Source organism: Arachis ipaensis, chromosome B2 (assembly GCF_059453495.1).
Source record: "Arachis ipaensis isolate K30076 ecotype BB chromosome B2, ASM5945349v1, whole genome shotgun sequence".
In the NCBI taxonomy this organism is placed as follows: domain Eukaryota; kingdom Viridiplantae; phylum Streptophyta; class Magnoliopsida; order Fabales; family Fabaceae; genus Arachis; species Arachis ipaensis.
In genome coordinates, this window is record NC_142437.1 from 12,660,460 (window position 1) to 12,676,648 (window position 16,189).

The window sequence follows — 16,189 nt, forward strand, 5'->3', positions numbered from 1 at the left end:
TCGAAATTAATCCAAACAAACCGACACATATATATAAGTCAGAATTACTTCAAACAGCGACAACTATAAGTCAGATTCAATCCAAACAAGGCGACACCTATAATTCGGAATCACTCCAAACAAATCGTCAATTATAAGTTAGAATCAGTCTAAACAAGCCAACACCTATAAGTCGATAAACAATCAACTATAAGTTCATTCAAAAATACACTCATATAAGCAATACCTTTCTAAAAAACAAGCCTAGCCAACTTTATTTTCAAGATTATCAAGTTGATCTTGGGGCTAATCCTCGTATTTTCGAATTATAACACAATTGCATCTCTTTTTATATCCTACCGAATTATAACTACATATGCTCTACCAATCATTATTTTTCTACATTTTATATCCTCCATGAAACCATGACTAATAATCTTCTCTATTGTTATTGTTATATCAATTCTTGAAAGTTAATATACCAAGTAAAGCTCTTATCTAAAGAAGAATTATGACAAACATCATTAAATATGCGGTGATATCATAAATCACTAAGTAAATTCAAATGTCGTTACTTGATCTATGGGTAATTGGCTCGTCCTTTTATTTTTCTATTTTATAATAGCACGCGTTTATTTTCAACATATTTTATTTATGTTATAACATCTTTATTATTCACTCAATATTCAATAAATTAATTGCTTTAAGGGAGAAATTCATCAATAAATTGTTGTGTGTCAGAAAAAATTTCCAAGACGATTGATCATTATATCCTCGGGTCATATAATCGATTCCGTCAACGAATATATATTTTCGAACTTTTCAGTTCGCATCAATCAAATGTTATATGCATGTCATGAAAATTGTTCTCAAGTGGAAAAATATCTCCCACACAGTTTTCTTGATCCAATAACTTACCATTCAATTATTTTATGAATAATTATTGACATAATAATCCGACTAAACTTGGGGCTCATCATGTTATCCTCATTCATAATAACTCTTAGTTTTGTTTTATTTTTCTCTCTAACATGACTGTTATTTTCGAAGTACAACAAGTTGAGTTTGGAGACTACTACTACTATTACCACGATTTTCATTTATAGGTCGAAAATTCAACCTGTTTTATTGAAAAATATCACATGTCAAATTTGGGGGTTGTGATCTGTTAGTTATAATCCAGCCAGTTATACGTATAAATCAGAATCTAAATAAAATAAATAAAACGTGACCTATTTCAGTTAGAGAGAATTTTGGTTATAATGAGCTTTTTGGTATAAGTTCAAATAACGTTTAGAAGTTGTTACTACAAAATCAGGCTAATATCCCCATCAGATTCGCAATACTAAGTCAATAGAATAAATGCATATAGCATAACAACTTTATAAAAAGAAGAAATCCTCGAAAAAAAAATACACTGTTCACTCTAAATAATATTATACTCATTATTTATTCTTACTAACTTAAATGTTAAAGTACTTTTACAAGTATTTGCGATCACCGTTCCTCTTAAAGCCGACGTATGCCTCATCCTATTCAGACGAGAAGAGTTTAACCTTGAAACGGACAAGCTATACCTCCTTCAAGGCTTTTCACGCAGGAACATCTTCTTTGGCTCCATGATCATAGTCAGCGTTAACAACAGTGGTAGTTTTGGTCATTGATAATGAAAATAATGATATTAACGATAGCAATGTGATGAAAATAATAGTAGAGATAAAAAGTATAACATAAAAATTTTAGATTATTTTTTTAACTGAGTCAATTAAAATTTAAAATTTTAATATTTTTGTTAAATAAAATTTATTTTTTATAAATATAAATTTATTTTTTTAATTTTTTGTGAATAATTTTATTAGTATTTTAAATATTTGTAAATAGAAATAGCTCAAATGACATAAATTTCTCATACTCAATTAAGAGGTTACGGGTTCGAGTCTTCTATCTTTCCAAATTTTAAGGCCAATGAGTAATAGTTCAAATGGCATAGACTCCTCATACTCAACTAAGAGGTTGCGCGTTTGAGTCTCCTATCTTTCCAAATTTTGTTGCCAATGAGTAATAGTTCAAATGGCATAGTCTCTCCATACTCAATTAAGAGGTTGCGGGTTCGAGTTTCTTATCTTTGGTAAAAAAACAGAAATAATTGTTTTTTATTTTATAATATTTTAAAACAAATTTTGTCGTTAAAAAAACTGATAGATATTTTCATGGACGTCTCTTAGGATGGGATTTTGAGTGTGTAGTGTTTTTACTATTGACTATTGAGAGAGAAAAAGAAAAGCACCGACCAAAGCGAAAGTGAAAAACAGATAAATTAGCGCGAAATATCGCGAGGGAGTTTCATTTGTGTCCCGAAATGGCAGCAACGAGCACGACCACGAGCGGTAGCGGCAGCCAGCCTTACCGTCCGTACAGGCACCTCAAAACCCTAACCGCCCACGAACGCGCCGTGTCGTGCGTCAAGTTCTCCAACGACGGATCCCGTTTGGCCTCCGCCTCCCTCGACAAAACCCTAATTATATGGTCCGCCGAAACCCTCTCCCTCCTCCACCGCCTCACCGACCACTCCGAAGGCATCTCCGACCTTGCCTGGTCCTCGGACTCTCGTTACATCTGCTCCGCCTCCGACGACCGCACCGTCCGCATATGGGACGGCACCTCTGGCGAGTGCGTCAAGACCCTCCGCGGCCACTCCCACGCCGTCTTCTGCGTTAACTTCAATGACCAGACCAACCTCATCGTCTCCGGATCCTTCGATGAGACCATTAGGGTTTGGGAGGTATGCTGGTTTTTCAATTTCATCACGTTCTGATCATGTCTATTATTCAGTTAGTTTGTTAGATTCTGGCACAAGGAGTAAAATTCCATCAAATTAATCTCTTGATCGGCTATAAAATTTCATTACGTTAATTGTGTGGGTCAGTTCAGTTAGTTAGTTAGTTAGTTAGGTAGCTTGTTGGTTGGTTGGTTGGAGTTTGTTGAATATGGAGTGAGTAGTAGATCGTTAAACCGAGTTTGCATCATTGAGAAAATTTCGATAGTGAGAAAGTGAAGTGCATAACACCCTTGCTGGCACTTTCTCAGTTTAGGAAACGTTTCTCATTTAAGAAGATTGAATTCCTGCCAAATTAGTCCCAAAGTTGGTAATGCTGTTTCGGTCTTTGTTGTCACAATGCAGCATGGATAGCAGCTCAATAATAATATTGGTGCTATCGTTGTGGTTGTTCACACTATCTCCACATCAGTTGGGTTAGTATTTGCCAACTTCAGAGATCTTAGGAGAGGTTTCAAGATTTCCGAAGTCAAACTTGATGTGGAGATTAATTTGAGAGTTTACGAGTCACTTAACGTTGGTTGATTTTTTCTTAAAGTTAGACCTAGAAAAACAATTGATTATAGTCATATACGTAATGCAATCATTTACAAATTGCAACTATGAGCTATAGGTTATTGACGGGACTAAATTTAGATAGATATATTTTATTCCCTGGTGAAAAATGAGTTATGTATATAAACCATTTCTTTGATATGATTGAATTAATGAAATCATTATTCTCTCGCCTTTTCTACCTCTGAAGTCTGAATTATTCTTAGCTTGATTGATAGGTGAAGACGGGGAAGTGTATCCATGTCATGAAAGGCCATACCATGCCAGTTACTTCAGCACACTTCAATCGTGATGGTTCGCTCATTGTGTCTGGAAGCCACGATGGTTCTTGTAAGATTTGGGAGTCGGCCTCCGGGACGTTGCTCATGACACTTATTGATGATAAGGTCCCTGCTGTTTCATTTGCGAGATTCTCTCCCAATGGCAAGTTTGTGCTTGTTGCCACTCTGAATGATACCCTTGTAAGTTTTGCTTTGTTTTATTTATCCTTCCATCTCATTTATTTTACTTTTGGAGTCTATGGAAACAGGTGAAACTAATAAAGAAGATAAGAGGGACATGATTTTTCTTGGGAATCATTTGATTCTAAATTTTGTATACAAGCTAATCCAAACATTAATTAGTGCTCGAGTTTGATGCAGTGACAAGGGAATTGATGGTATAATGATTAAATTGGTTTGGAAAGACGGTAATCCAGTTATCAACCATAAGTAGTTCGTTGCAGTTGAAGGATGATGTAAACATGTCGCCACTCAAGCTGCAAATACCAAACTAAAATTAAGCATTATTTTGAAGGAAAAGTTAGCTAATCTTCCTAATTATCACATGTACTTAGATCAATCATCGGGGAAATAAGTTTTAAATCTATAGTGGCAAGCGTTAATTATCTATCATCTTTAATTGCAGTGGAAATGAATTGTGACCTTAGACAAACTTTACCTATAATGTTAGAGCTTCAAATCCTATAGTTTCCATCTTTGAGATAAGTTTTGCGTAGGCACCAGCCCTATTAATTCAATTGTTAAACTATGAAAGTTGTTTCATGTTTTCTTTTATGTAATGGCTACAGATTTCTATTTCCAGGGTTTTGGAATCTAAGTTCATTTACCACTTTGATTTGTATATTAATTAGTAAAACTGTTATATTATTCCAGCATATCTTCAAGCACTACATTTACTTGGTCTGGCCCTAATGCCAGTTGTTGCAATTTTGGTGAGGAAAATAATTCCTTGGCGGTTAGTTTTTTCGAGTTTGTTCTAAGAATGTTAATCTTGTGTACATAGATTCCTAAGGTTAAGATACACATGTTTAGAAAACTTGCGGGCTATGGTTCTTGAAATCAAGTGAATTGACGTACCAAAATCTTGTAATATTGCTGGTTGTCCCCTGTTGAACTTTTTGCTCTTAAATTAATCTATTAACGTTGCAAGTATTGGGATAGATAAGTTTGTCACTAATCCTGCGCTATCATTCGTGGACGAGGTTTTGTTTTACATGGTTTCTGAGGTTTCAGGTTTATGAGAGTTACTTCCAATTCTGATATGTGTCCATAATCTAATAGAATATTAGTTTAGTATATCCATTGATAACTTGCCAATTAAATTCTCCTGTTGCAGAAGCTATGGAATTACTCGCAGGGGAGGCATGTAAAAATTTATACAGGTCATGTGAATAGAGAATACTGTATAACATTCACATTTTCTGTTACACAAGGGAGGAGATATATTGTTGGAGGATCAGAAGATTGCTGTGTTTATTTGTGGGATGTTCAGCAGAAAAATATGGTTCAGAAACTCGAAGGCCACACAGATACTGTAATATCTGTTTCCTGTCATCCAACAGAGAATAAAATTGCTTCTGCCGGCTTAGATAATGATAGAACCGTGAGGATATGGGTTCAGGATGCCTGAATAATAGCTAAACCGTATGTAGATTCCCCCCTCTCCAATTATGCTCTTTTACATACAGTTTTGTTCAAGACATCAACTGCAACCATGCTAATTGTTTTAAATTTATAGTCTCTGTTTTTGAATTTTCGCATGCATATGCATGTCTGCTTTCAGTATTCTGTGGCCTTGTTTCCTTGATAAACACCTCTTCGATATTTATCTGCTGGCTCTGTTGCTAGCTGCTATCAGTTGAATATTTTCTTTGTGAAGATTTGAGACAAATTGATGATGAGCATTTTCTCTGCCTGCCACTCTGCCTAATTGATATTGAATGAACAATCTCAAACTCAGTCAGATATTTTAATCAGGGTGAAAGAATTAGAGTCCTGCATTCTGTGTCATTGTCTTGTTTATTTTCTTATACTTGGTATTTTGTTGCTTCATGTATTCTCATCATAGATGCTGAACTAATCAAACATTCAATTTTTCATTCTCTGGTGATAATGAGAAGTGGCTGGCATTTCAACCATTCAAATCCTGCCTGCAGGTTGTACAAATTTGGATCTTGATTGTGAGACACCGATGGGGCTTTGCATTGTATTAATCAATGAAAGGTGCATTTCATGTAACTTGCAAATCCTTAAAGCAAGGGGGAAAAAGCTCAAAATTATTAGAAGGCCTGTATTCAACCAATCTTTTTAGTATTTTTATCGTTGCACTATTGAAAATGAAGCTGCTCCACACGATTCCTGTGGTGCCGAATTGTTTGTTTTTTGCTTTATGAACGGTGGCATTTTGCAATTTGCATGATAATTGGAACAATGTTCCATAAAAAAGAGAGTGAACGTTAGAATCTTATGACATGAATATATAGAAAAGTTTAAAGGACTCAACATCGTTTTGGGTTCCAATAATGCTTCTTTGATTAGGTACAGCGGTATGCTAACATACTACGTTGGAATTACCCGACAATGTGAGAAATAATGGCCTTTCTACAATCCATTATTTGAATGTAATGCCACGTTAGCATCTCTTGCTTGTTCAGTTGGACAAGATTTCTTAACAAAACCATGTGTTTGGTATTGTAATGTCACTCAGTCCAGTGATTGAAAATTTCCCTTTGTCTTGGAAGGAAAATGGTTGTAATGTCGTTGTTGTTATGGAGGATGACCTACATCACCTTCCCTAATTCAGCTATAGCTACTGTCAGTGTATATGTATATACTTATATTTTTTTTTTCTGGTTGTCTACGGTATTTCTTAATCTGATAGACTAAGAGTTAATTCGGTAAATTTTATTTAAGGGTCTTCTAGTCAATACAATGGGTTGTTATATGTACAAGATGAGATTTAAACTCTTAATATTGTTTAAGCATATGGATAAACTGACCATTCGATCAACTTGGTTAGATAATTTGGTTTTGGTATTATATATGATTAGCTGAGCAAAATTAAGTAAAATTGTTTTAATGAAGCAATCTTATAATTGAGCATTATTTGAATATTACTTCCGCTGCATACTTGCATGTTACTAAAGTGATTAAAAATAGAATATAGAATAGACTTTCGTAGCAAATATACAATATCTACGCTAATTTCAAGCTATTGCGCCGAAATTTTATGAAGTTTGCATAAAATAAATGGCAAAGATCTCTCTTGGAGCATGCATGATGCATCTATGATGAAATAATTTCCCTTGCGTCCGCAATCTACATTGATTAGAATAGTGTTGACAATTGCCACTTTGATCTATAGAGATACATTGAACAAAACATTTATATTATAAGAACTAAGATTAAGTTATCTAGCAATAGCTGATCCCAGTAAGAATATGAATAAATCACACAAACTGGTTCAAGTAAACTCATTAGATAATATATATATATATATATATATATTTTCATACGTTGTTGACATGTTTGTGTGTCCCATAATTTAGGTAGCATACTCTGCATGTTTCATGTTATTCTCCACCTAAGATTAAAAAAAGCTTTATCCTTTCAGTTTCACCAAAATTAATTAGTGCTGAACCCGAGACATTGTTCATTAATTTCTCTTATTTCTTTTATTCATTTATATATTATGGTTGCTTAATTTTCTTAGAAAACTTTGCTTAAAGTGAAATAACAAAAATTTTATATATCCATAAAAAAATCAGCAATCAAATTAGTTATTTTATATTTGTATATAAATATATAAATTTAATTTTAATATACTGTCAGTTTAAAGTAGTTTTACACGTATATTTAATTATGTAATGTCACATCAGTAAAAATAATTACCTTTCACGACCTTGTGAATGGTCATCCAAAAGAACGAATGTGATTGCATGAACTGTGTAAAACGTTTTACACTACTAGTGCATTAAAATTAAACTCATATATATTATTTAATTTATTTTAATATATATTTTATATTTTAATATATTCTATACTGATGGTTAAGTGTATATACATACACATTTACGTAGCATGGTCGGTGAAATAGCTGCCAAACCACACAAGTCAATTAAGCATTTCTCCTTGGATTCAGGGTATCTGAAATTAATCTTTAAAAAAGTCAAATGCATTGATTTTGATCAGGATTTTGCCTACTGGCTAATGTTTGATTTTAACTTCTACAAATAAAATACAAGTCCATCAACATTGCTAAATAGTTAAATATTATTATGGTTTTCACCCTTTTTTTTTTGTTTTTTTTTTTTTGGGGGGGGGGGGGTCTAGATGAAGATTACAATCACAATGAAGATTGAAGAGACTAAGAAAAGCCAAACCAGTAGAAACTAGAAAGCAAATTATATATATCCAAGATGAGAATTAAAAAATAAATAAAAATAAAATAAAATTTCCAGTTTCATGTACTTTTTTTTGTCACATCACTGTTGAAAATGTATTTATCAAAATCAGTTCAACACTCAAAAAAAAAAAAAAAAAAAACAAAAAAAGTAACAGCTCTATTGATTACTCATTCTTCCAAGCATACAAAATGAGAGAGAATCCAAGACCTTGCAACTGTGAATCCTTAAACTGTTGACAATAAGCCCAAGTTAATGCATCTTCATGATGATGATGATGATGATGATGACAGTGATGATCTTCAGAAGAAGAAACAGATTGAGATTGAGTTTGGAACATGAACACAGCATTCCCCATAGAATTCCCAAAGAGCCAATTATGCACATCCCAGAACACTTCCACTGGAACCCCATCAACCAAAATTGTATGATTCCCTCTGAATTTCCATTTCAACCTCTTCACCTGAATCACAATCTTGCTATCAATTCTTATCACAAGACAAGGATCACTACTAATACTATTATTACTGTTGGTATTAAATGTGTCACATTCAATTGTCACATTGTGCAATGGACCCTTGTCACAAAATTGAGCCTTTGCTCCATAACATTTCTTACCAAAAACATGTTCCCTCTTTGCAATAAAAATTGCACCAGAAGATTGATGAAGATTGTAGGAAATTTCATCATCACCATTATTATGATGATCAAATAGTTTCTTGCATGCATCCTTTTTGAGATCACCAAGGAGCAACACCATGACATGGTTGAACATGATTGCTAGGTAGTACCCTTCTAATGGTTCAGGGCCAGAACCAAATTTTGCAGAGCTCAAATCCCAAAAGATGTCAACTTTATTGGATTTGACATCAAAATTCTTGGACCCTTTTCTCCTTGAGAACAGCCATGGCTTTATGTCAAACTTGCAGAGGCAATGGTTGCTGAAAAGATCATCAATTCCCACACTCAAGCCTTGTCCCATTAGGGTTTTTGTCCATGTCACTGTGATGAAGCAAATTGAAGAACTTTCTTGCAGCTTGCATTGGTAGACACATGTCACATTTTGTGCTGATCTTGTTGTTGTTGTTGAACCTAAAGAAGATGATGAATCAGCAACTTGAACACCATTCTCACCGAAACAAGAAGGAAATTCCCTCATTATGCAGCAGCAAGAAGAAATTAAAAACTATATATGAACTCAAGATTGAAGACTTCTTTAATTTCCTATGGTTTTGGCTAACTAATAATAATTAAGCAGAAAAAGGATAATAGTAATAACAATATATAGCTATATAAACAAAAGGGTATGTTTCTTATGTTGATTTTGTGTGAACACAAGGAACTATAGCTAAAATGGTTCAAGATCAAATCCAAAAGACTTCACTTTTGACATGGGTTTTTAAGAGAGAGAATGTGTATGGTGGCTTTAGATGTCAAATTATGTGCTGTGACCAAGTGAGTAATGACCAAATTCCAAATATGAGAGATTAGAATATGGCAGGTGAACATGAAAAGGGAGAGGTTGCTTTAAGCACGTGGGGTACCATAAAGGTTAGAATTTGAATTGCCCCATACTATTGATATTCATCATTAAAATCAAGCAAATGGCAACTGGCAATTGGATAATGTTGCTACTCATAATCATGTTTGTTTTTTATTATAATTATTATTATTATTTGCTAAAAAAAATAGGTGAATTTGGTTAAAATAAATAAATAAATTATATTTTGAACATAAAATATTTATTAAATAATAATAATATATAAATAATATAAAAATATATAACAAATTAAACATGTTATAAGTATAATTATAAATATAATAATAAAATAATAATATTATAGTACATTGTGCACTTTGGATTAGATTTGATCAGTTATGAAAAGTAGATTCGAAATCTGATCTGATCCAATGGTTTATAAAAAATAAAATCCAATCAAATTCAAATTAGTGCAATTTTAAGTTTCAATTTGAATTAGATTGAATGAACGATTTAATTTAAATCGATTTAGATTTAAACATCTTACTAATAACAAGTCTTCACAAGTCACAACATACAGTAACGATGACTCAAATTTATGAGATTTTTGCTAAAATATGTTCTGAATTTTTGCTATATTTATCAACTCCTTTTTATATAATAATATTTATTTGATGAAAATAAATATTGTTACTTTTATTTTAATAATATCATTCTTTTTCTACAAATTTATACATACAATGTAAAAAATGATGTGTAGAATGAGAATTGATATTATCATTTCTCTTATTTGATAGTTAAGAAAGATTAAGTACATTACAAATCAGTCATTAAATTAGTTTTTTATTTAAAATATATGTTAAAATAATAAAAAATATATTAAAAATGAGTTAAATAATATATAATGATTAATTTAATGACTAATTTTTTATATGTACATGATATTTTTGAAAATAAATATATTTTTAATATTTTTATCTACGCACAATGTGTTTATATTTAGTATTTTATTTTCTTATCTTTAACCAGAATCTTTTATTTTTAAAATTTTTTTAGGTGAATTCTATGATATCTATAGTATGGTGTTTAACTTTTACCTAATTTATTTGTTATGATAAATTTTAAATATTTAATAATAATTTATTTTTATATTTTTAAAATTAAATATTAATTTTTAATCGTTTTAAAAAGTTAGACAAACATTTATAGGCACCATAACATCCACTTTTTTTTTTTATTATGATTTTTGTATCTTTTGGCTTTCAGTAATGACAGCCTTTGTAAAATCCACATAACCCATCAACACTTATTACCATTATTCTCTTTTCAGAAGGCTTTCTCCTCCTGCCCTCAGTACTCCTTTTCCTTTTCATTCTTTTTTTTTTTTTTTAAAAAGAAAAAAGAAAATTAAAGAAGAATCATTTTCTGTTCTATAATTATGTCTTCTGCTAAAGAGGAGACAAGATTGCAATACTGTACCCAGCACAATTGTTAGAAAATCATGAACAAGTAAGTGTAATATTCAAGTTTTAAAATGTTAATTAATAATTATTACTCTATTTGGTGATTATAGATATCTTTCATTATCAAATGCTAATATTATAAATAATTGCTTTGAATTAACATCATGAAGGTATTAATTACCCAGGCTTATACATGTTTAATCAAATTAAAGCGTTAATTAAGCACTAACTTTATGCTTTCATAGTCAATATTGGGTGATGTGTGACCTTTGCCATAATTAGTGGTAATAACTTTGATCAAGAAAAACCAATTATTATAGCTTATAACTCACACAGCTTTTATGATTCATTTTCCAATCTGAAGAATCATGGTTGCTTCAACAAGAAATCACTATTATATAATATATATGTTCATTCCATGATTATCTTGGTGCATCCATTATCATCTCTATTAATCTTCTTATTATGTATTTTTATTGATCCATATATATGTTATAATTTGGACTAATATACACTGGAAGAATGACTCCTATAGAACCGTTACCTTTTTTTAAAGTTGATTACATGACAAAATATTATATGTTGCTTAAACCGAATTATGATATAATAATTCCGTATATAATTGAAATGGAAAAATTATCCGGCCAATAACTATATTCACATGAACAAAGAAGAAAAAATTGGAATGAATCCAATGCTTTTCTAAACTTTTAACATTATATATATACATGGTGATGTTGATTTGAGTGTCGAAACGTCTGATATAGATATACGAAAATATTAGAAAGACAAAAAAAAATTATTGTCTATATACAAATCATTTTTTGAGATAAGTAGTTTATACAAGTCATTTATATTTATGCGCACACGTTCTTCTTCTCTTTCATTATCGTTGTCACTAATACCACCATCTCCTCCTCCTCTTTCTCCTTCTTTTTTCATTGGAATTTCTTCTCCTCTATCATCAGTTATCTCATTGTTGAAGATAGTGAATAACTCAAGTTCAGATTATCAATTGAACCAAAAAGAAATTGATTATTGTTTTGAATCCAATCAAGTGGCTGAGGTGTAGTTCGATTCTAGTTAATCTTTTCTTTAGTAGTTTATGATTCTGTAGGTGAATAATGTTTCATCGTTGATGGTTTGAATTGAATGTAATGTAAAAGTTCTGCACTAAAGAAAATATTTTTCTGTATTTGCAGCAAATTTGAGTGTAACACGAAGATATTTGGGTGTAACACGAAGATATTTGAGTGTATTGTTTAAGAATTTTTGGTGTATGTGTGCTGATAAGTTCTGCATAATTTAAAACTCTTCTCCCTTGTGAGAACCTAATTTTCAGTAAACAGGCTTTTCTAGCTATTTTAAAATTTATTTTGCAAAATTCCGAATCACGGCCCAATAAGAAATAGTAAGGCCCAATGGTAAAAAGAATAAATTTAAAGAAAAAATGAAAAATTAAATAGAAAAAGACCATTAATAAGGTTAAAATTGACTTTATGAGGGTAATTAATCCCCCTAAGTCAATTTTGACTAATAAATAATAAATATTAGTTTATCATTGCTTTATTTTTCTCACTAGAGACTTTTTGAGCCGAAAATCCACTTTTAGTGACGGTTTTGCATTTTGCGTCGAGAAAAAACTCTTGTAACCGAAAACTTTGAAATCAGTGGTAAAAATAATTTCTACCTAGGTAATTGTGTCTCAAGAATAATATTAGTCATCCATTCATGATTTATTTCTTTAAGAATAAATCTTAGCCATTAATTATTTTACCACACGGTAAAATTTACTCCAAAACGAATTTCTGACTAGTATTCTGCAAACGACTCCTAGAGACCCCAAATCTTCTTACTTGCCATCCAAGTAACTTGTCTCTCCTTCTCAGCCTCTAGACCGAGACTATCTCAGTCTTTCACCCCTCTCTGTTGTGTTTTTAACCTCGAATAACTAACTGCGGATAACGGTGGATAAGCTCGACACGCAAGCGCTGACCAAGCTTCCTCATTTTCATGCCCCTTCTTCATTAAATTCTAACCTTGACCACAAAAATTTCAGCCTCTTTACCATCATAAATTTAGCAAGACTTTGATTTTTTTATTTTAGGAAGCATTGGCCACAAAATTCACAAAACACTTTACACATTTTTATATTCTTTTGATCGAATTCTTGAGAGAGAAAGAGAGAAAATTCTTGCACTTGTTTTCTGCGCTCCAGCCCCTATTTCAACTCTTCTTCCATTATTATTCATGTGTTCTTCAAGTACTCAATCCATACAAACACAAACTCTTGCCCGTTTTCTCTAATTCTTGCGTTTTATACCGAAATTTTAGCTAGGTAAACTCTTGTTCTTTCTCCTTTTCTTTTTTTGTTTAAAAATAGTAGCCATGATAAATTATTACTCTTCTCCATGTATAAAAAACTCCTCTTGAAGCACCCATGGAGCACGCTTAAGGAGCTAGAGAGATTCGAGCTCAAAGTGGTTGAATTTTGACGTTTTTGCGACACTTTCGGCAAAAAATAAAACAGCACCATCACCAGCTGTGTTTCTGTCCTTGTGTGTATATTTTCTAGTATGTGAAAGGTTTAATAACTGAATGACATAAGAGGTAAGGGTTAGGATTAGTTAGAATATGTTTGTGCTTCTTTTCGGTGTTTATATGAGCCACTTTATGGTAATTTTGTACATAATTTTTAATTCTGAAAATTCAGTGATGCTTCTCTATTTTTGAACTGTTATTTAAGTGGTATATGAAGCTTATTTGCCTCTAAAAAAATGTATGGGACATTCGAAAATTAATAGAGCACTTAGGGTTTAAGTTTCAAGCCTTAAAAGTGGATAAAAATAAAAAACTGCACCCCTGAAAATTCAGCCACTAAATGATCATAAAAGTCACGTAGATAAAGGTTAAAGAGAGGTTAGAAAACTGATTTTAATCCCATGAAACAAAGGTGTAAAAGTAAAAAGGGTGTTATGGTCATTTTTGGATAAAAAGAGGGTTAAAGATGTAATTTAATTGAAAGAAAAATAAAATTCTGAACTTAGTATCATCAAGGATAAATTAGTAATTATATAAACTAATTGGGTCAAAATTATAATTACAATAAAGTTTTGGGCCTAAATAAAAGCTTTAGTAAAAATTAGAAGTAAAACAGTGAAAAGCGATAAGTAGAATAAGTAAATAAATTAATAAAGGGTAAAATAATCTTTTAGGTCTCTAAAGGTAGAATTGACATTAACTAAAAGTATTATGGATAATTTGATCATAGAAAATATTAGGATTAATCCGGTAACATTTTGACGGTAAATCAGGTTAAACGATAAATCAGGTTAAACGGTAAAATTAGAGTACTTAGGGGCATATTAATAATTTTAGGCATAAAGTCAAAATTAAAAATTATTAATTAACTTAACCAAGGGTAAGAAGATTTTTTAGGGGAAAAATATATAAGGATAAAATAGTGAAGTGATAACACTAGTGGTGAAAGCGTCACTAAAAGCCTAAAGAAAACTAGAAAAACGAAGTTATGTATAAAAAGGGCAAAATTTAAAACGTACAAAAATACCAAAGACAAAATGGTAAAATATATGACAAGGCTGAGATATTTTAAGAAAGGACTGGGCACAAATTTTATTTAAAAAGAAGGACAGAGAAGTCCCTTAGAGACAAATTTATTGAGATGTGCTGCGAAAAAAGAAATGTAAACCCTAAGGTGCTTGAAGTTGTTTGGAGGCGGGTATTACCCACTGAATGTTAAAACTCTGTTTTTCCTTTGTGCGTATATTATGGCGTCAAACTTTACAACGATTGTCTGTTGTCACAGACTGGTGGTATTTTTAACCACATCGACATGTATGCACGAACGGACGCAATCGGAAAACCATATCTGGGACTAGTTCCTAGGTAAAGACGGGTTGTGGGTAGTCAACCAACGCATGAGCTCATAGCCTGCATAGGAACAGGCATGCATCATACTTGGTTGCTGCATTTATCTGTGATTGTGATTTATCTCTACTTCCTGTACTTTGTGTTTATTTACTATTTTGCTATATACTTGTGCTTGTACTTGTTTGTGTGACTTACCGACCTAATTGCGCAAAGTCTTAGACTTAGGATGCGGAACCCCTTAGGATTCCTTTGTAGTACCCTATTGGGAACCATAGGTTTTCACCCCTTCCCCGTTCTGCAGATGCAAACCGGTGAGATATTCTTTGAGTCTCCAGCCTTGAGACTAGTGAGCAGCAATAGCATTACCGAAAGGTCAGAGCGACTTCTTTTACTTCCACACAGCACTTATGTGTTTCTTTAGCTACCAGGGATCGATGACCAATAGTAGTTATAATAGTAGCAGTAGTGGTAGTAGTCTTTGTCCTCACTCTGTATAGACTTTTAGAGGGTTAGGTGCTTTTGTAAATACCTATATAAACAAGTTAGAACAGGTCCCAGACTAGAGTGACTCTTGTGAGTCGAGGCCTATTAGTTTAAATATGGAGTCTGTAAATATTTTTATGAATAAGCAATGACGTAACCCCGTGTGAATTATGATGTACTAAATGAGCTTTCGCGCATATATGTATGATATTACTATGTTTTCTGTATTTTCTATGCTTCATGTATATATTATCTATTTAACTATTACCTATTTCGTTATATCTATATATCTAACATGCGATCTCGACTAGCGCTACAGGCTCATATGTATATATTTAATATAAGGTCTAAAGTCTCTAGGAAAAGCCATGTAGTAGCGCTTGGCGGCTAGCATTGGTCATGACGTGCTAGAACTTGGGTCATTACATCCCTCCTCCTCATCTTCTGCTGCTTCTTCTTCTTCCTTTTCATGATCATCATCATCTTCTTTTTTTTTTCTTATTCATCTTTGTTTTTCTTATTTTATCTTCTCAAGTTTCTTCTTGTTTTACTCTTTTAACAAGAATAAAAACAAAAAAATAAACAAAAAAAAGAAGAAACACATAATGCTGCAGAATTACTTGGAAGAGGATAAACTTACATTCATTCAACTAAAAAAAAAAAAGAAATAAGAAAAAAAAGAAGAAAAAATGCAGTATTAGAGAAAATATTTTTCTGTATTTGCAACAAATTTAGGTATAACACGAAGATATTTGGGTGTAACACGAAGATATTTGAGTGTATTATTTAAGAATTCTCGGTGTATGTGTGCTGATAAG

General features: G+C 32.0%; 2 protein-coding genes across 3 annotated transcripts; one reads left to right on the forward strand and one right to left on the reverse strand.

The window, feature by feature from the left end:
• Window positions 1–2,206: 2,206 nt before the first annotated feature.
• WDR5B (Transducin/WD40 repeat-like superfamily protein) lies at window positions 2,207–6,171 on the forward strand. Of its 2 annotated transcripts, none has more exons than XM_016327455.3 (4): window positions 2,207–2,761; window positions 3,589–3,831; window positions 4,988–5,295; window positions 5,808–6,171. In XM_016327455.3, exons 1-3 carry the CDS (start codon window positions 2,339–2,341, stop codon window positions 5,279–5,281), a joined length of 960 nt encoding a protein of 319 aa, XP_016182941.1. In that variant the 5' UTR covers window positions 2,207–2,338; the 3' UTR covers window positions 5,282–5,295; window positions 5,808–6,171. The 2 variants fall into 2 exon arrangements, with proteins under 2 accessions (XP_016182941.1, XP_016182942.1); XM_016327456.3 differs by having other exon boundaries at window positions 2,231–2,761; window positions 5,772–5,988.
• Window positions 6,172–7,905: 1,734 nt separating this feature from the next.
• LOC107628186 (uncharacterized) lies at window positions 7,906–9,505 on the reverse strand. Its single transcript, XM_016330968.3, has one exon. The coding sequence runs from the start codon at window positions 9,211–9,213 to the stop codon at window positions 8,221–8,223; it is 993 nt and encodes a 330-aa protein (XP_016186454.1). The 5' UTR covers window positions 9,214–9,505; the 3' UTR covers window positions 7,906–8,220.
• Between the last annotated feature and the right edge of the window lie 6,684 nt (window positions 9,506–16,189).